The 22,018-nt window shown below is 32.8% G+C and overlaps 2 protein-coding genes across 4 annotated transcripts in view; both read right to left on the bottom strand.

Moving 5' to 3' along the window:
- The window catches only part of LOC132698753 (lutropin-choriogonadotropic hormone receptor-like), a 30,330-nt gene extending 21,528 nt beyond the window's left edge, over positions 1 to 8,802 (bottom strand). Inside the window, exon 1 of the mRNA XM_060664987.1 lies at positions 8,699 to 8,802. The gene's annotated coding sequence lies outside the window, so the exon portion shown is untranslated. The remainder of the gene's footprint in view (positions 1 to 8,698) is intronic.
- A 6,924-nt stretch (positions 8,803 to 15,726) lies between these two features.
- Positions 15,727 to 22,018, bottom strand: part of LOC132708125 (metastasis-associated protein MTA3) — a 31,537-nt gene continuing 25,245 nt past the window's right edge. For 2 of the 3 annotated variants that reach the window (XM_060680255.1, XM_060680270.1), the window contains 9 exons: positions 21,584 to 21,655; positions 21,408 to 21,523; positions 21,109 to 21,342; positions 20,810 to 21,048; positions 20,274 to 20,408; positions 20,009 to 20,180; positions 19,799 to 19,828; positions 17,974 to 18,307; positions 15,727 to 17,729 (listed from right to left, as the gene is read on the bottom strand). In XM_060680255.1, coding sequence (XP_060536238.1) covers positions 17,621 to 17,729; positions 17,974 to 18,307; positions 19,799 to 19,828; positions 20,009 to 20,180; positions 20,274 to 20,408; positions 20,810 to 21,048; positions 21,109 to 21,342; positions 21,408 to 21,523; positions 21,584 to 21,655 — 1,441 coding nt within the window. In that variant the 3' untranslated portion in view covers positions 15,727 to 17,620. The remainder of the gene's footprint in view (positions 17,730 to 17,973; positions 18,308 to 19,798; positions 19,829 to 20,008; positions 20,181 to 20,273; positions 20,409 to 20,809; positions 21,049 to 21,108; positions 21,343 to 21,407; positions 21,524 to 21,583; positions 21,656 to 22,018) is intronic. The other variant, XM_060680262.1, reaches the window with a different exon arrangement.

Below are 22,018 nucleotides of genomic sequence, written 5' to 3'. Positions count from 1 at the left end.
TATATTATGACATGACAATTGTTTCGACAACACCGTATCTTTATCATTTGATAAAGACAACACCGTGTCTTTATCATTTGATAAAGACACGGTGTTGTCGAAACAATTGTCATGTCATAATATATAATTTCGTGAAAATCTGAACTTTTAGTTCTTATTTATTTTGATAAATGGATTTTCATCAAGTAAAAGCCACCTCAGTTCAATTATACATTATAAACCTTATGTTTGAAATAAAATTGCATTAAGGAGCCATTGAAACTTTGTTATCATTCTGCTGGGTCGTGTTCGAAATTTATGGCATGCTGGGAAACATTTTAAAACTTTGTTTGTTTATTTTATTTATTGTCTTTACAGGAAAAGGTAGCTCAGCAGCTGGCTTAACAGCATCAGTGCTGCGTGATCCTGCTTCTCGTAGCTTTATTGTTGAAGGAGGAGCTATGGTTTTGGCAGTTCAATTTTTGAAAGAAGCTGAAATTGGTTTCTTGGCTATTTGGTATTCTTGAAGATAATTAAATCTACTAGTGCGTAATGTGTAATTCCATTACTATTTGCCTCTTGTCTATTTTGTGGTTCTTAAACCTCATTTTACAAACAACTCTTTGGAGGGTGGCACGGCTTATATTTATACCGGTTTCATCTTCTTCTAGTTTCTTTTTCAGTTTATCCAAGGTATTAACAAATTCGCTTTGATAAAGACAATATTAGGTACTGATCACTATTGTCTATATGATGATTTTGAAAATCAATACATTTTTTACAAGCTGTTTTGTATTAAGCGACAAATGATTTCGACGGGCCATTATATATTCTCGTAAAGTACCTTTTTTGAAACGCACAGTAAAAACGATTATTTTACACTGCCACAAATCTTCAACACTCAAGGAATATATCAGAAAGAAAGAAATATACCTGGCCCACCCCTGCATTGACACTCAAGTAAGAATACCTCTTTTTGTTAATGGCTTTACCCAGCAACAAATAAAATCTTTAAAGTGGGAAGTGTCCGTCGAAAGTCAACACGATGAAGATTGAGACAGACTATACGACAACTTTGTCTCCGGTCAACTTCCAAACGATCCAATGTCACAGAGTTATTGTGTCAACTGTCAAATCCACTTGTTGTAGAATTAGTACAAAAAATAATTGCATTGTGTATGGGCTGTAGGACACTCAATTTTCTGAAATTCTGCTCGAAAAGTTCGACGCAATTTACACTCGCATAATGGATACCATATAGCTAATAGATATATAATTATCTCGTTTTCGATAGGTTGTGTGTGTGGAGATCGCTGTTTAGAAAGAAAATGGAGCTACGTGCGGGTTAGTGAGTGAAATTTAGAGGCAAAGGCAATATATTATAGCATTTTTGTATGGTAGGATCAAAAAAAGTGTGTGTTTTTCATACGTAAATCTTAAGGTTTTTTTTAATAATTTGAGTTCTGTCGAAACGTATTCTAATTTTAATTTCTCAAATATAGACAGCGTTAATCGGGGCAATTTACAGTAAAGTGTAACAGTATTATAAATATCTAATTATAAAAACTTCCCGTCTTATATGGCAAAAAATTCATCTTAATCTATTGACAACTTTAACTGGCAATAACTTGATTAAAATTTAAATGGAACCTTATATTTTTTTAATTTAATATTTAAAAATTTTATTGTATTTGCTTGCTTATAGAAATTGGAAATATCAGATAATTTTTTTGTAATAAAAACTTCGTGTATTATTTAAAAATCTTCTTAAACATTAGAACAACTATAATATCATTCCATATCGCATTGAGAATGATTGGATGCTTTCAGGAGCTTTTAAAAACTGACGGTATTTTGATGTTCTCAAGTTCCATAGACAAAACTATTATATGTCAGTTCTGATGATCACGTCTCTCGTCATGCAGTGATTTTACAAAAAGTATACAACATATATTCGGTTACGAAACAAATTTTTGTATGAACTCGTTCGTCCAAAACTGTAGTTCCCTGTTCGTTCTCGTTTACCGAATCATGTACCTCTTTGTGGTCATTCTGAATGTTTAGCCGGTTAAAAAAAAACAGGACAGAAAACGAAAAAGGCTCCCACAAATAAAAGGGTAGACGGGAAAAAGGTAAAGTACAATACACTGACCAGACATGTGTATACGCAAGCGATTAATTTAAATAACTTCTTCCAGAAACCAAAGCCACCTAAACTAAAATCCAAGAATGGAAAAAATAATCATCGCGCTTCCAACAACACCAGATAATATGTGTGTTAGAGATCCTTTCAAGCCTATAGTCCCCAAGTTTAGGGTTAGCAATCGTTTCAAGAAAATAATATTTAAGTGTTATATATGTATATATAAAGAAAAATTAATTAATTTTCAAGTTATTATCTATGTTATTGTTTATAGTATAGTATACTAGTTACGGCATCAGTTCGTTGTTAAACATGCCACGAATTGGTATTTTTACTATTAGTCTTAATAATAGAATTTGCACCTATGAAAAACTCAATGCAGTTATAAAATACTTCACATCAAAACCTCACCAAATGGACTACAAATTTTTGACCACCTTGTATAAGATGGAAAGCCGTTTATAACGTCTTTACTGTAGATTTCGATTGCACACTTTAAATACTTCTTACGTAAATGAGAAATTAAAATTGGATTACATTTTGACAATTTTTTTTTATCTTAAGGTTTAGATATGGTAAACGCCATTCAAATATACACTTATTTTTATCATAAAATACAAAATGCCTTTCGAGCAACCTGTATAGTATTTAAGTAATTTTAAAAAGTTACTAGTTAACAGAACTTTACACATCCCAAAAATAAAATATTTTGAAAACCTTGTATTTTACGCACAATATTCCATGCCGCATAGCATATAAAATCCGTAAACTAAGAAAAAGAATTCCTCCTGGGTGCTTTAAATAATTAAAGTTTACCGAGAACATTTACTGAGATAACCTTCGCGAACGAACTTTATTTTATTTCAGACTCATTCGTAACTCATTTAACGAACAAAGGAACACTAGAAACTTAGAGCGTAGTAAAAGGAGATTGCATGATTGCATTGGATGTCCGGATGCGGTTAAATTTTTTTTAAGTAGGATATTTTTTTACCTATTCATTTGCGAGCTTCACATATAAAAGTTCGTGTAAACATTTTATCCGCCACAGCAAAGTATATTGATTTTCTTGTTATCATAAATGCACAGTTTATTTCAGGAGCTATTTTTAAACAAAAATTATATAATATGACTGAAAACGTGGATACGTATCCGTTTCAGGGGAAGCAAATGAGTACGTCAACAAACATTTGAAGAATAAGAGAAACTTTAATTGAATATGGCAAAAAAGTGTAATCCTAATGCAGATAGCAATTTTGTCAGAAAAAATACAAAATTTACATGGTTGCTGAGAGATTCTTTCTGCAATAACCAGTCTTTCGCGCATTTGTGGTTATAGAATACAAAGTATTTGTCAAGATGAATGTTAGCTATATCATATCCAGACACAGCGGCGGCAAAGTCAGTGGATAAGTTGAAAGGTTTTTGTCATTGACAAACAGTTTTTGCTGGTACAGCCAAAGAGCAAAAAAACAAAGACCAGCAATGGATTAAGTCTTTGTGTGTGGGATGCTTTTGGCTGAAATGTTAAACTTACTAATAATGGAATAAGTTTGATAAATGACACTAAAAGAGTAACTGAAAAACAGAACGAATTTATTCACTAAGTGACTTGTAACAAGACCATCAAAATTGGCAACGGTAAGAGCAACATTGCTAAAATCTACTGAAAACATCCGATCGCTTCCAAACCCGTGACTAAAGCACCGCAAACGTCCGACCGTTGTTAACGATGCTTTGCGTATGCCTGATCAGTGCATAACTGGGAATTTTAGAATAGAAAATAAAAAAAGTTTTTCATATCAAAAAATATTTTTTCTACTCTCTCCTCTAAAATACTCAATTATGCAATTATCAAGCGCGAGGAAAGCATCATGTTAGGACGTCAGCTTCGTTACCCACAGTTTAATGATAATTAATACTATATTATGCAACAAGTGCGGTAAACGGCATTTGACTAACAAGTTTACTTGACACGAGCGGAGCGAGTTTTTAATAAACGAGTGAGTTAAAAAGTTTACCGAACGTGGTGCTTAATACACTTTTTCTACTCTCCTCTGTAAAATACCTAATTACCCACCGATCTAGAATGCGGGAAGCGTCACTTTACCACGTCAGTTTCGTTTCCCATGAATCCGAGCCACTTCGAACATTTCGGGGATTTTACCGCACGGATTTGGAAGCAATCGGATGTTTTCGGAGATATTTCCCACGCTTTGAATTTTGACGTTTGTCAATTCTGACGGTCATGTCAGTGAATGCATTCGTGTTGTTTTGCGACAATGTACCCAAAAACTAACGGTCGTAGAAAAAGTATACTAGTATACTATGCAACACGTTCGGTAAACTTTTTAACTCACTCGTTTATTAAAAACTCGCTCCGCTGCGCTTCAAATAAACTCGTAAGTCAAATGCCGTTTACTGCACTTGTTGCATACTATATTTTCAAAATTCAAAGCGTGAGAAATATCTCCGAAAACATCCGATTACTCCCAAATCCGTGCGGTAAATTCCCGGAAATGTCCGAAGTCACTCGGATTCGTGGGAAACGAAACTGACGTGGTAAAGTGACGCTTCCCGCACGCTAGGTCGGTGGGTAAACAATATACCAAACGCAAAGGAAATCGACGTTAAAAAAGGAAAATACACCGGATTCTAATACAAATTGCAACTAATACATTAAAGTATTAAAAAAGCAGTGTTTTTTAAAGACTACAGAAAAATATCTTCTACAGAGTAACAATTTCTTTAAAGTTTCTTTCAAGATTTTTAGTTTTGCTATTGTTTTACAACATTTCTTGTTATTCTTTCAGTTGTAGTTAAACGATAAATTGAATAATTTACATTAAGGATTCTGGTATTATTCTGTGTACGAACTCTTTTGGACGAAAATTATGGTATTTTGTAAAGTATACAGTATACAACAAAAGGTACGCAACAAATTTTTGTATGTATTGGTTCGTCCAAAAGTGTATTTCCCTGGTCGTTCTCGTTTACCGAATCATGTGCCTCTTTGTGGCCTTTCTGGAGGTTTACCCGGTTCAGGGAATAAAATAATAAAATGAAAATTACCATGCCCAACTTACGCAAAACTCGGTGGCGAAATAGAGCCACTTCACAAAAGGCTTAATAACCCGCCAGTTATTGACTATGGAATCACAATGTACGAATACGTCTGCTCCCAGCAACGACCAATTGCCAGAATGCAATAGACATATAAAATTAAACTTAAAAAAAACGGAAAAGGCTCCCACAAATAAAAGGGTACAAGGCAAAGAGATTAAAAGTACAATTCGGTTTTTTTTTTCACACTGACAAGGCATGTTTAATGTTTATACGAACGCGAATAATTTGGATAACTTCTTCCCGAAACCAAAGCCGCCTAGACTAATAGACTAAAATCCATGAATGGGAAAAATAATCATTGATTTCTATGCACCAAGAAACCTGCATAAAGAAGGTAAATAAAAAAAATATAAAAAACAAACCCGTGATGGAATCGGTTTATAGCTGTTTAGTGCTACTTGATGCAATATATATATATATATATATATATATATATATATATATATATATATATATATATATATATATATATATATATATATATATATATATATATATATATATATATATATATATATATATATATATATATATATATATATATATATATATATATATATATATGATGACACTATATTCCGGGATATCATCCGTTCGCTCGTTGAACTCCGACTGGAATCCTGCAGACGTTTCGCCAAAATCTCACTTGGCATCTTCAATGCTCGCGCTCCGAAAACACTTCGAACACTGGCCCCAGTGTCATCATATATATATATATATATATATATATATATATATATATATATATATATATATATATATATATATATATATATATATATATATATATATATATATATATATATATATATGATGACACTATACTCCGGGATATCATCCGTTCGCTCGTTGAACTCCGACTGGAATCCTGCATCCGACTGGAATCCTGCAGACGTTTCGCCAAAATCTCACTTGGCATCTTCAATGCTCGCGCTCCGAAAACACTTCGAACACTATATATATATATATATATATATATATATATATATATATATATATATATATATATATATATATATATAGTTTATATTTTGTTTTTTCTTAGACCTTCTCTATATTTATGTTTAGCTTTTGGTTCTTGGGTTATAGGTCTTTGTATTAAAAGCGGTTAAAATTTTGTTTGTCCATATATTGACGTTTCGGTCTTCTATGACCTTCTTCAGAAAGGGGTACAGTCTAAAATTACGTTATAGTACAGTTCTTTTTTTTTACATATACACAACGGAATTACAAAGAACCTTACCAGAAAGAGACAAACACAAATCTTAAAATTGAAGAGGTAGCATCATATGGAAGTTTATACTTTAAAAGCATTTGGTTTTGTCATAGTGCCTAGAAATATTATTGTTTTGGTTTTTTCCAACTATGAGAATAAAAAAGTCATACCCTTGATAAAAGATAAAAGTCCAACAAAAAATGATTTGTATACGGCACTCACACACATAATACACACAAATTTAACGAAACAGTTAAAATATATATAAGAGTTTAAAATAATAATAATAATAATAATACCGATACGCGAGGTTTATATATATATATATATATATATATATATATATATATATATATATATATATATATATATATATATATATATATATATATATATATATATATATATATATATATATATATATATATATATATAAAGATAAATTAAATAGGAACTTTAAACATTGACTGGAAGGTGAATTATACCAATCCATAACCTCTCGCAGGAAAGCAGTAAATTTAGGAATTCGGAAAGAAAATTAAGCAAAGATGACGCGGAAATCATTCGAGTACGACTCTAGGTCTAATGACGTATATAGTTATAACATAGAATAGAATTTTCTGCGAATGCTTAAGTTGTAACATTGCCGCACAATAAATCAAACTCCAGAAAATTGAACCACTTTAAGAAACAAAAACAAGTTGACTTCACGTGTTCACGTGTTTCAAGTTAAGGCGTCATTTTAACATTTTATATATTCTTTTAAAGTAAAATCAAAATATTAAGCTAAGCTTAACTTGTTTGCTTTACAAGGTTAAGGTAGATTTCATTAAAATAAGTTCTAGTTTTCTCCTTTAGTTTCTCAGTAAATGATTATACTTGTCAGCTTTCTAACTAATTCAACGCGAAATAAGCAAGTCCCCGATTAATAAATTAATGCCAATTTCTGGATACGATGCTAAAATTCTTACCCTCGTTAGAATTTAATACGGACAAATTAGTTTATAAGGGAAAATTGGAGCAAGTTTAATGGCTGTGGTTGTTGAGTTTAAGGAAATTTAAAGTAAACCTGACGACAAGCAATTTGTTTATGAGTCGTTGCCTTCTTTGCTTGAGTAAATTATCCTTGTTTTAAACTGAATTAAGTTTTGTATTTCTTATTACATGCTATGTTAAACTGCTGCCGTTCGACCAACCATAAACAAGAGGTACAAAAGTAAATACGGTTTGATCATCCACTTAGATTAGATTTTGAAGGGCGGATACACCCTAGAAGACAAGACAAGACAAGTTTTTATTTCCATTGGCACAGTATAGGATAATGTCATATAAAATGTTTTAAAATTAAATAGATAATTCAGGCATAAGTTCGGAGGCAATTTAGATATTCATCTATAGAATTTTTTGCTAAAAGGCACTACTTTTTATATTTTTTTAACCTCAGTGGGAAGTTTACTATAGAGTTTAACTTTTAGAACAATCTGGCTATTTACTACTTTAACCAGCCAGTGCCTAGGCAACATCAAATTTAAATTCACCCTAAAATCATATTGACCGTTTCTGGGCTGAGGGTAATCTGATATATTATTTTTTATATGCATAATCGAAGCAAAAATATATAGTCTTGACATATCGGTTATATACGGTTTTAACCTTTTAAATTTTTTTTATTTAAGGAAAGAGCTGGATTAATATCCATTATAAAAGAATAGAAAGAGGATGTCTCTATCACCTAGGTTTCAAAAAGTTGTGAACTAGCTTTTGAATGTCACCCAAAATTAACCGGTATGCGAGCTTGTTCATTCCTACACGTTATCATTATACATACATGTGTGTATAATAATCTTTGACGTTATTCTCTTTGATGTCTCGATTCGTTTCAAAGTTATTTATTATCGAGAAAGGCATTGCGTTTTACATTTGAATTATTTTAAAATTTTGACATGTGTAAAAGAAGTTTGTTATGAACAAAAATTGCTTAACTTTATTACCCCCTTCTTTATTGCTTCGCGGCAGTTTTTTTATCATTAAATTGTTAATAACATAATTATTGGCAAAATTACAATGCAGCTAAAGAAGAAAAAACAGAAACGAATCGTAGGAAATTAATAATTAATTAATAAAAAGCGTTTAAAAAGTCGAAATATTCTTCGTCAGCATTTTATTTTTGGATTCAACTGTGCCGATTCCGCTTTTCAACTGCAACGTTTAACGCATTGTTTTTTGAAGCTTACCAATAATTGTAACTATCGAATGCACTGTTTGTCACCTGAATTCACCACAAATGTTTTCAAAAAATCACGATTGCAAATTCGTATAATGTAACTTCCAGGCGCTCGCACAGCTTAAACGGTCGCTGAAAATTTCAAAATGAAGGCGCGACGCGCTGATCGCGTTAAGGCAGAAACATGCGCACCAGTCCTCAACTAATTTACAATTATTACAAAGTTGTTTGTCGAAATCGGAGAAAAAAAGTTTTTCGGAAGAGGGTGTTTATTAAAAACTCATTTACAGGCTACGTGAGGATTAAATTACACGAAATTATACGAAACGGTGCATGTTTGTTGAGAAAAAATTAAGAAAGGTTGTACTAATTGCGAACGGTTATGATCAAATATTGAGCGTTGGCCAAAAATCGCATCTTTAACCAGTAGCGTCTATTTGCTTATCGATTCGAGCGCAAATTGTTCGTCCAAACTAGATTAAAAACAATTTTCAAGTAGACACTCAAACACAAGCTCGGTAGCCAGTTTGTTTTTTTAATATGCCATGCCAACTACACGCGTTTGCTCCGAAGCAAGTGAATGAGCTCGCACAATTTAAATTTTTTTCGAAGACTCAGGCAGCCAAAAATAAGAACCATTTCCCACGCTGCATAAGCATAAATACAGAGAGATTGCGGATAATGCGCATCTAAACAATTGATGATCTAATTAACAAATCTAATAATGGCGGGTGGGGTAAGGGGTAATACAGAAAATAATAAATAAAAAATAATAGAGAAATTAGACGTCAATATTTTTACCACTTATTCTCTGTCCTGCTATTGAAATAAACTAAGATCCCCCCTGTTCATTTTTAAGATACAAGGTGAAACCCTTAAGAAGGTATTTTGTAGACATTTTTGAGACTTGTTAGGATATTTAATTTGGCATATGTCGGAAACAGTTTTCCCGAGTTTTGTAGATGATCATTTTTAATAACTTGGAGTATAAATTTTCTGAAGTTTTCCATACAAATAAGATACTGTTCTTGTATCTCGCTGGAAACCAAAGTAACCAGCGTATAGTGGTTACTTTGCGAGCGGAGCAAGTGCTTAATAAAAGAGTGACTTTACTTACTTACTATACTTTAAATACCCACCAAACAGAAAATCTATTTCGAACATTTCAACATTCCTTGTTCATTTAGTCCATTCTTCGCGCCACAAGGGTTTTTGAGACTACTAAGAGATAATGTCATTAATGTACGAGGTGTTTTCAAAAAGTAAGGTGACTTTTACATTCGATCTTCGAGAACATATATTCACGGTTTCGGCCAGTTTGCACGTTTACTTTTTTTTGTAGAGTTAAACGTGTTTTGTGTGCTCGGCGATTTTCTGCTGTCAAAAAAAATGGTACAAAGAATTTGCATAAAAACTGCAATACAGTACTGCAAATCACTTGACATGTGGACAACGGCATATGGCGAGCAAAAGAAAATGTTTATAAGTGCCACAAGCTATTCCAAAATGACAGAGAAGACACCGATGACGAACCTCGCTCTGGACGCCCCAGCATGTTAATACAGCGATGAAGAAGTGAAACAAATGGTGTTGAAAAATAGTCGAATCACTATTAGAGAAGTGACTGAAGAGCTTGGCATCTCTATTGGCTCGTGTCAGGCAATTTTTTCCGAAATTTTGAGCTTGAAACGTGTAGCAGCAAAATTTATTCCAAAACTGCTTAATTTTGAACAAAAGGACCGTCGAAAGAACATCGCTCAAGAGCTGTTAAACGACATCAATAATGATCCTGATATGCTGAAAAAGATCAAAACTGGTGACGAACCATGGGTAAGCCTGGTAGTCCCAATGGAAGAACCCAGAATCGCCAAGACCGAAAAAAGCACGTCAAATTCGATCAAATGTCAAGGTTTTGCTTACTGTTTTCTTTGATTATCGTGGCGTAGTACATCACGAGTTTACCAGAGCTTACCACAAGGTCGTATGGTCAATAAACAGTATTACCTTCAAGTTATGCGCCGTTTGCGAAAAGCAATGCCAAGAAAACGTCCGGAATTGTGGAAAAACAATTCGTTGATTTTGCATTATGATAATGCACCTGCTCACTCATCGTTGGTTGTGTCTAACTTTTTAGCCAAAAATAAAACGACAATCATGCCTCAGCCACCTTATTCACCGGATATAGCCCCTGCGACTTTTTCCTGTTCCCAAAACTCAAGAAACCTATGAAAGGAAGAAGGTTTGGAATAATTGAGTATATAAAGAAAAAATCGCTGGAAGAACTCACGGCTATAACAGAAAGTGCTTACCAGAAGTGCTTCGAATTGTGGAAAAAACGTTGGCACAAGGGGGGTGGGGGTACTTTGAAGGGGACAACAAAAATTAATAAATTCTTTTTGATAAAACTTCATAGTCACCTTACTCTTTGAACACACCTAGCTGACTCGCAATATTTGTTGAGAATTGGAAGACTCCTTGTAGGGTCATCTTCATTCAAATTAAAAGTTAGTTACTTTCTTTCCGAAGAAGATGTGTATAATTAAATACTTGCCGATAAGGTACTAGACGACTCCATCATTTCTCCATTGCAAAAATCCATATACCAAGTGGGCATCTGCTAGTTCTTTATTTGTTCGTTATTAAAAATTAATTTTTTCCACCAACACGCAGCACAATTTAAAATTGATTCAATAATTATTATTTAATTCTTGAGATAGTGACTCGACCTCAGCAATTATTTGCACTTCAATTTATCCATTGGACTAAAAAATGTGCTATATATAAATAAATTTTCAAAATAAATAAAATTTTCAAATGCATTTTTGTGTGATCTAGCGAGATCCTGGAAAAGTACCTATTTGTGTGAAAAACGTCAGATTTTCAACTTTTATAGTCAAACTTCTGCCTAGACAACCTACAGAAAATTTAACGTTAAAGAGTTCCAATTGGTCACTTCCCAGTCTTCATCTTTAAGGTTTTTTTTTCTTTTTCCTATATAATAGAAATGATAATATACCGTGTGACGTAGAAATTGCAACCCTAAATCTCAAAATCGACTGTTTTGATTCACAATACCAACATTGTTTTTTTTTTAATTGTATTGCTTACCTCGCCACCAGATGGCGTTCTTTGGGAAGCATTTCCACTTCAGTGGTTCTTATCAATGTGTAATTATCCTTAATTTACCAAATGGAGCGTTAATTTATTATTTATGATATCAATAAACGTTTGAAATCGAAATCAAATTACGTTCATATTATCTCCTATTTTCAGTTCATTAAATGAATGTTCAAAAGAAATTTAAACCTGACGTCGCCCTGTCCAAGTCTGTTTTCCAAATCAACCAAATAAAAAATCAGAATCACGACGCGTAATGAAAGTATTTTCGTATTAGGGATGTGTATAAATATATTGTGGATTTTTAATTGTATTTAAAAAATTTTATTCAAAAATTGATAAACTAAATATAATAGTATTCGGGAAAGATGATGGTTCCATTATGAAGCGTATCATGGAATTTGCTGGTGTCGTCATTATGACGTAGTGCTCCATTTTTCCTGATATTTATTGTAAATGTTGACCACAATGACAATTTTTCTCATTTGGAAAACTCATAACTCGTTTAGACCTGCAGACAACACGACAAGGTGGATTAGTCGCGTCGTATCCTGGCTTTTCTAAAACAGGAAACAAAAGTTTGTCAAATTTTGTGCTATCAAATCTAACGATTCTGGTACACTGTTTCACCATCATATAACTAGAATTCGGGAAAGATTACGATTACGTTAGCCATGACACCAAGTATATTCTTACGGCATTTGCTGATGTCATAATTTAGACGTAGTCGCCATCTTTCCTGATTTCGAGTATATGTTGAATTCAAAACAATATTAGTCAGAGACTGAGGTCTTTTCAATCGCACTCCCTTGGTTAGAAATCGTTAGCATAAAGCACATGGCCTTGCGTATGCCGATAATACAGGAATTTATGAAACAAATACAAGTATTCAACAACCAACATGGCCGTTGACAGATCATCAATAAGTTTAATATTTTCTCAAAATATACCTAGATCTCGTTAAATAAAGTGTTTAAATCGTTGTTTACAAAGATAATGGCGCAAAATGCAGGTTAGTGAGTGCACTATAATAGCTATATTTGTAAATTTCAAAAGCGGGAAGCAAGGTTCGTGCTTTTGAGGGGAATGTAAATAGCGCCATTGGGTGGATGTACGAAACCCTAATTATTCCGCATTTGTTCTAAAAAAAGCATGACAATTTCATAATACGATAAAAAAAGATAAAACTAATATTAAGATCGATTTTTGTCGCTTTATAATAAATCTTATCCATGCCAAACGAATAAGTATAAAACAAAAACAAAAACAGAAAAACCAAAAATATACTCTATACAAAAAATAAGCAAAACTTTCACAGAAATACCTATATTACTATAATTATTTTTTAATTTAATTAAGAAACAGATGGAAAATTTGAATTAATGATTTTTCATTTGTCGAAAAGGGGTGGTTTGTTTAAGAGCGCGGGGGTCGGGAGGTTTAGTTACGAAGCGGAAGCGAAGCCTTAAGTAGGGAGGATAAGGGCAAGCTTACGTCTAACGTCTAAATATCCAAAAATTATTCCATAAATCTTTAACCGGCATGAATGACACTTCGGGTGTTAAAAGATAGGATACTTTGAATAATCTTTATATAGCGTGAATAATTTAAAACTGCTTTTAAATTTTTTGCTATGCCGCAATTACCAAACGATTTGGTCAATTAGGCAGAAACAATAACCATCAACATTTTTGTAAATCTTGTTTTGGTTAATTTCAGGCTCTATTTTCGCTTTGTGTCTCTCGTCCATCTTTCTTACAAGGCCAAAGCTTAATATGGGGCAAAATAATATAATATCTTCGTCGGAAGAAAATAAAAATCTAAGGCTAAAATGGTAAAAAAATGAAACTTGCTTAACGATTTGACCGCTGTAGTCCACTAAATTTCGTCGACTATTACAACCGATCGGTTTATTAGTCAAAAACATAAAAAAAATTAATTAGAATTTAGAAGTGTGCGTAAAACAGAAAACAACTTTTTTTAAAGTGTGAAGCGTGTTTAATAATAATAATAATAATGTTTAATCGAGTAAAATTCGAACAAATGTTATTAATAAGCTACTTTTAGTCATAGAGTGACAAATAATTTCCGAAAAAAAATTGCCAACCAAATATATATTTGTTTTTTACCTTGGGGATTCGCAGGATTACAGTTGGATGAAACCGACAAAAAAAACAGCAAAAACAGTACAGGCACACAAAATTTCATTTTGTACAATACCTAGTCTCAATAGTACAATACCCTTTTGAATGTGATATTTATATATAATGTTGCGAATCTTCCAGTCGTTTTATATGGTTATGTTGAACGGGGATTTTTTTTTTGATAAGCAGACGAGAACTAACGTCAACAATTGTGTCATGGGGCTTTACACCATTCGAATAATAAAGACGATATACAGGGTGTTTCAAAACAAATGCGAAGAACTTGAGGGGGTGATTCGTTGTTTAAAATAAAGGGTGGTATGTTGTATAAACGTTGGCTAAAAGCAACCGTAGTGGAGGAGATTAATTTAGACTACTGTTATCGTTCTTTTTTTTCTAAATTTAAGGGCGAATGTATGCATTGACATATTTTTTTTAATTTTGTTTTATTTAGAAACTATTTTGTCCCCTGCAATTTACCACTTCCAAAAATATATAGGATTTAAAGCAATGCAAAAAAAATGGGCTGCTGTCACTTTTTAAAGCGTTTCTTATTATTTTTCAATACAAAATACGACCAGTTTAAAAGAGAGAGAGAACCGATACGCTCCTCCTTTTTTAAATAGAGTAAACCGCTTTTGCGGGACAAAATCTAAAGGCCATTCGACCAAACTGGATTGGAGGTAGGTAAGGGGCCACAGCAATGCGCTGCTTATCTACCCGATTTACGCAAGGAATTTAATATTGAAATTCTATCGCCTGCAAATGTTTATTAATAGACTATTTTTAAATTGTAATTGTTTAGAAAATAATTGATAAATTTTGGTACAGGATAAAATTGTTTGACAACACGCACTTAATTTTTTTTTCCGAATATTTTTTTTGCAACATCTCGGTAGTATTTTATTGTTTCATCTATTTTCGTTTCTAATATAAAAAATAAAAACCGTTTTCCGCTATACTTGTAGCGTGATATCTGTTTAATGATTGTTTTTTTATCCAACATATATATAATAAACTACTCCTTATTTTAAACAACTATTCGGCCCTTTTTGGTATTTGTTTAAAAATACCCTTTAGGTTCCAGTATATTTTGCAAAAGAACCCACAGGATATCACCCATAAACCAGGAACGTTCATGCAAAACCAAACATGGCGTCATAAAGTTTTGGATACGCCTGATGTCTGATACTTACATGCAAATTTGTATGAATTTTGCTGAATCGATAAAAACCTAAAACGGCCTCTAAATCCGGTTGTTTGCATTTCATCTAAAAAGTGGAATGGTTTGGATTTGAATATTGGTCTTCAAATTATAAAAAAAATGTTACGACGAAAATGTGACTGACGGTTACCGAAAAACATAGATTTGTGATTTAGATTGTAGGCAAATAAAAACAAATAAAATATTAAAAAATAACTTAGCAAGTTACAAAATATCACTAATAGAAAAATAACCTAACCTGACTGCACTGATTATCTGAATTATCATGTCCACATAAAACTTGACTTCACATAATTCTTAAATATTAATTTTTAATTTCTATTTCAAATCCGTCCAACCTAAGCTTTCTCAATAAAAAGATAAGTTACCAAGTCACTGAAATTAGAACAAGTCCTAATTTGATGCAAATGGTTTAACGCAATTAATTGGCTACCACCTACAAAACAGACAAGATAAATCAGAACTCTTACTCACTTGTAGCTGATCCTAGTCCTAGCGTAATTAGGGAAAAATTGTCGGTCAATTAAAGAAAAAAAAAAGTGCATATATCAGTTACGTATGTATAGTTTATTGTACAACAATGTTCTTAATAAATAAAAAAATTATGAATAGACTTGCATAATTTAACGACAAAAATTGTGTGTACTTATTAATTAAATCACAAATATTTACTCTTTCACTCCATTCTTTCACGCGCAAAGTGTAATCATGTTTACAATATGTTAATAATATTGCTACAGGTGATCGGATTTGGATCTAGATTTACAACTTTAGCACCGAATTACTTTTTTTCTCATTTGTGTTATTTGCTAACAGAATTTTTGGCTGAGAATTGTAACAAGCTTGGAGGAAAACTTAAAACCGGATGCACATTTGTTAAATTTTATTAAATTTAAATAACTAAGTTCGAAAAGATGTTTCAAACAAATAATATGCGAAAATTTTCTCATAGTTGAATATCAAGATGTTTTGCTACGAAGGCCCGCTTCAAACTGTTCGATAATCATAGCAGAAATTTGTACCCATTACCAAATTTAAAATATTAAAAATAAAATTATGCAAGTATCTCAACTAATTGTTAATTTCCACAACTTTGAAAATTGACTTATAATTTAGAAAACAAATTTGTTGGCTTTTAGTTTAAAATTTCATTTTTAGTGTGCATCATGTTCGTATTGAAAAATCTTACTCTTTAACAATATTTATTGAAAAATGAGTTATGTATTTTTTGCTATAACTCGTAGATTACAAAACAATATCATTTTTCAATTGATGAAATTAAAATAGGGTCGAAACTCCCCACATTACGTTGCGACTAGTATTTGTTAGGCAGAGAATTTTTCAGAATTTGTTAATACAAATTCCTTTCTCCTTAGCCGTCAGACATATGAACAGGATGTCAATTATTATTACCTCTCCACAAAAGTATCCAAATATGGAATGTTTATATTGAAAAGGTACAAATTTATTTAGTTTTCTTATTGTTTAATTAATAACACTAAAATACCAATTGTAGTATTATATACAAAAGATATTTTGTAATTTAAAACAAGGGAATTATGGAATCTTGATTGATTAAACCAGGGTACAGTGACTGATTTTATTTTATTTGTTCACTGAATGTCCTTCAAATAAGTTCAATGTTACTGAAGACTTTTGGCTGCTGTAACTGTAAAGTACAAAAGAAATATTTTTAACACAACATCAACAAATTAGAAAAGCCAGAATAGGGCTATAGAAAAAAGCTCTTATTCACAGTGGTTTGTATGTACTAATGCAGTCTTTACTTGTTTCAATCGACATAAGAACAATACTACACAGCCCATGCCTCATCTATCTCAAAAAGGCCCAAGCGATCGAGACCCTCCACTTTTCTCATCTCTTTGCAAAATTTATTGGCAGATTATCGCTATAATCATACGACACAAATTTTTATAACTGGAGTTGCCTAGTTATAACTCTATTGCAGTCCCAAAATGTATTTATAAATTATATTTAAGGATCACTATGTAATATATTTATTTTCTTATTTGTCTGTTCAGTGAAGTTGAATTGAAAACAATGAAAAAATAGTCTACATATTAGGAACCAAATATTTTACTTAAATACAAATAAACTGTGTCCAATGTGAACCAAGTAGTTCTTGAGCAACTAAAGTTTCAAAGAGGTCCTTTTCCAAAACTGCTCCAAAAACGTCTCTCCAAAAATATTTGAAACGATGCATACAGTTTTATTTAGTTTTAATTGACCACAAAGTATATCGTCCAGTTGTATTCAAAAATAAATAAACCACCTTAAACCATTAAAAGAAATAAAATGTTTCTAATGGAGAGCTATAAGAAAAGGGTAAATCAAGTCCAAAATCCTATTTTTTTTAATCGTTATTGTGCAGTAGCACACTGAGCACTCTTCATTCTAAAATATTTATTTACAAACTCAATTACTGTCAATCGAGGACTACCACCTGCAGTTCAACTAGTTTTGTTTTAAGCGGCCTCCAGGGTTTTCTCGCCGCTCTACGTAGGTCTGTTAAAGACACATGTCGCCTCATTTTTCTGAAAATAAAATATCCAACAATTAGATATCTATTTCCCTAAGTTCTTTAATAACAATAATAACGTTTATATTCGAGAAATGAGTACTACAATATGCATTAATAAGAACATTTTTAAGCCTATGTAAGGAAAATAATTTGATATGGTTCTAAGAAACAATTTTTTGTGTTGAATGGAAATTCTCTCTATTTAGTCATTTTAGTTAAACTGATAACAAGAAACTATTTAAAAAAAAAAAACGTACTTGCTATTTTCTGTTGCCCTAAAATAGAGATCGTCAGGAGCATCCATCCAACTGATAACTTGCTTTCTGCCTGATCCTGTGCGGGTCATTTGTGCTATTTTTGGTTTACCATTGATGTGGGAGACGTGCCGTGGAAGAACCATTCCGTGGGACACCAAGCCTGGAGGCAGCTGCGCCTGCGCAGCGGCCATCATGGCCTGGTACTGGTCAGCAGAAGTAGCAGTTGTAAGAGGCACTGAGCCCATAGGTCCCATCACAGCAGGCACTGGATGACGTGCGATCTGCACGGGTTCTTTAGTCATCCTCTTTGTGGAGGGCGGGTTTATTAGTGCACCTGTAATACAAATATTTGAAGGTGTAAGAGTCATTAAAATAAACTAACACATTTTTTTTTCCTTCCAAATTTTTCTTATTTTGCTTCTCCCTTAGACTAGTTATACTGACACAATATTGTAGTGACAAATTGGAAAGCAATAACTCCAAGATCATTGTCATCAAAGAAGATTGGAAATTATCTTTACAATTCAACTACTATTTTATGCAAGATGATAGTCAATGATCAATATGACAAGTGGCAAAAATTCTTGATATAATGGTTGCTGCCTGGTGTCTTACCTTAAACTATCATTGTTCATTTGTTATATTGTTAATGATATAATGTAATGTAATAAGCGAGAAATTACCAAAGTCTTCAAGCGATATTTGGATGGATACTTTATAAAATTAAATGGAGTGGGTTCGCACACAACTAGATAAGGACCATACACGACAAAACGTGTGTTAATGCCTGTTCTTGTCCAGTAATAAAATTAGGTTGTGCATACGTTGTCTATCTTGGCATGGCCTACAAGTTTATTGTAGTCATAGCAGACATTGTATGTGTTTTGTTTTTAAAACATCATGATGAGTAAAATAGATATTGAAAAAATTCGCGCCCTTGAATATGTTAACGATTTTTAACCGGTATATTAGGTAATATTCGGAGCACAATTGTCTTTCAATAAGGCTCTACAAAATGGTGACATTGACAAATGGTGCCATTTTTCTTCAATTATATTGTCTTTTATTACTATTTATTTATTTATTTGTGGTTTACTAAATTTACAAAACTTTCACATTTATTAAAGGAAAATATAGAGAAAGGTAGCAATATAACACCTAGAATAAAACAAGAACAACAAACAAGAATTAAGTGGAAACACTCAAATGGAATGCATCAGAACAAATTGAGCGGAGGCTTCCGACAAAAAGATCAAGGACAGTTGCACGCTTTCAACATTCTAGTAACGGGTGAATAAACTCCATAACTTGCATATTGGTAACGTATGCGGAACATCACAGCTTATGTAATATGCAAAAGAGTTGGACAATAACACCAGTCACTCAAAATCTTAAAGAGAAAAAACCGATCACTCTGGAATCTTCTGGTTTCAAGAGTATCAATATTGAAGGCCTGTATTTGATTTGATACCCATTATAGATCTTAAACATACTTTCTGAATGGCTTCAAAGTTATCTATATGGCAGGCATAATATGGAGACCAAATCACAGATGCATACTCCAGTCTAAGGCGGTACCAAAGAGATGTAGAGAAGAACTCGCATAGACCTGTTCACCACTTCCTCAAAATATGTCACAAAACTTAGTTTTTTTTGAGCAATCTTAAATAATTTTGTTAAAAATATCATCACTTATTACATTTTAAACATCTTTTCTGATGAATTTATCAAGTATCTTATTAAGATTATAACTCACAAAAGGGCCAATAAATGAGCTGCCATGCACAGTGATGTTTTACAGCAAAAAAAAAACATGTGAACTTACCATCATCCCAATCCAAGTCAGAATAGAAGCCAACAAAAATAAACATTTGTTACAATTTATACATACCATTTGTATATTCTCAACAGCAAAATCTTCTACAATGTTATATATTATTTAATTGCATCCTTTTAAACACAAATTAACATTTTTCTTTTCTTCATTCAAATTTTGAACAAGATCCAATATTTTTCAATCCAAGTTAATACTTACTATCAATACCATTCATTTCTTCATAGGCCTTCCTTTTCAGTGAGGGAGATATATTATTAAGAGGAATCTTTTCTGCTTCTGGTTTGTTTGGTACCCTTTCATACAGTAAACTTCCGTCAGGGGCTTTTGGAGGTTTAGGAAAAGCGACTACATCAGGTTGTGGTAACAATGCCTACACATCAAAAAATTCATGTTTACGAAAACATAATCGCAAATTTACAGAAAAGACAATTAAGGCTGTTATTAGTGCAAAAGAAAAAAATACCTTATCTGTCAGAATCAACCACTGGGGTGTGGCCGAACCTGGCCGCCCCAGTCTGGTAGCTATAGCAGTCACACTTCCTCGATTTTTTTTTCGATAAATTAACAGCTGCCTCAGTTCTTGCAATGATTTACCAGCCTGAAATAAAAAAAGAGATATACAACTTATGGCAGTGTAGAATATTTATCACAGGATATACGGCCAATCGCTTTTTCTACACTGTTACTCGGTATCTCGCTTAATAAAGATAAATAGATACGGTTGTCACAATAGTAAAACGAGCACCATGAAACATTCAAACTTGAAAAAAAGGTATCTGGCTAACTGCCTATTATTTTCTAAAAAAAGTTGTAGAATTATTTATAAATTAGTATATAGGTAGTTGAAAATAGTGCTTTCGGGAACTGTGCATGCATTTCCTAAAATTTGAAAACCAACTCTTTTTTAGCTTCCCAGCACTTTTCATAGAACTCTAACAACTCATAGGCAAAGAACATTTTATAAATAAAAACACAATAATTTTTAATCTTCCTAATTACCATTTGTGTGCTGCACTCCTGTTTGACTGCTTGGATGTTAATGGGGAAGAATGGTGCCCGAGCTGCATGCCGTGGCCGCATTATATGCCTACAAAGTCGTCTTGACAACCTTGTCAAGGGAGTCGTCAAGAGGTAAAATGCTGTACGCGTCTTCATGACCGGCCTAGGCGAACCTGCCCTAACCGCGATACCATGAGCGGTAGCATAATGCCTCCCTAAATGTGCTTTCAATTTGAACTCTAAAACCATAAAACAGGTCAAATAAAGTTACAATAAATCCGAATATTACGCTTTTTCACCTTTTCCACAACCACCTATGTTACATCGATGCGGCCTGTGCCCGGCAACTGATTTCTCGTCTTCAACGTCACTGCTAGATCGTTTTTTGCCACCATTTTCAAAGTCTGTACCGTCACCGAAACGTGTTGGTATTTTGAGACCACCGTACTTTTTCCAGTAGGACCAACAAGCTTGACAAAGTCGACACTGCATGTGCGAAGGACCCCACGCGTACCACTGACTCGACACGGTGACTAGAAAAAATATTTTAAAAAAACTTATTATATTTAATAGTATTTGAATGACGAGTAAGACTTACCGTTACACGATTCACAGGCTTTACCCCCCAATGATACTGCAGAGTCTGTATTCCCATTACTGCTCCCATTTAAAATGCCTTTATTATTGTTTAGGGCAGCTGGATTTGGCTTGTTGCTAGAAAATGGATGTTAAACATTCCGGTTGCAAAACTTTCAACATTTAATACGAACTCACTAGTTAGGAATGTAGACCTGTTTCAATTTGGACTCCGCTTCTACAGCTTTCACACGTTTCTGTTGAACATATCTGTTTCAAAAAGTAAAATTAAAATTTTAGTATCGTTATGAATATACAACCTGAATCTTCGGACAATTTTAAGAAGAAAAATGTAACTACTGAAACACTAACTCCGTGCGAACGGTTTTGCTTGACTTGTCCACCTTTTTCCAACTCTTAAATTTCTGCGTCACACACAAGTATTAAAAAAAATAAATTTTTGACTCTCTGCACAGGCAATTTTTCGAAAAATAAGGGAACTCTAAATACAGTAGCTTTAAAGTAGATTTATAATAGTTAGGTTTATAGTATGTTTGAAGTTGAAAAATTACCAAACAAAATTACAAAAATTGTAGCTTCGGTCCAGATTTCAGTTTCTGAAGAAGAGTACGG

This window comes from Cylas formicarius, unplaced genomic scaffold (assembly GCF_029955315.1).
Source record: "Cylas formicarius isolate icCylForm1 unplaced genomic scaffold, icCylForm1.1 PGA_scaffold_10__41_contigs__length_53128322, whole genome shotgun sequence".
Lineage (NCBI taxonomy): Eukaryota > Metazoa > Arthropoda > Insecta > Coleoptera > Brentidae > Cylas > Cylas formicarius.
This window is presented reverse-complemented; position numbering and strand designations above follow the sequence as displayed.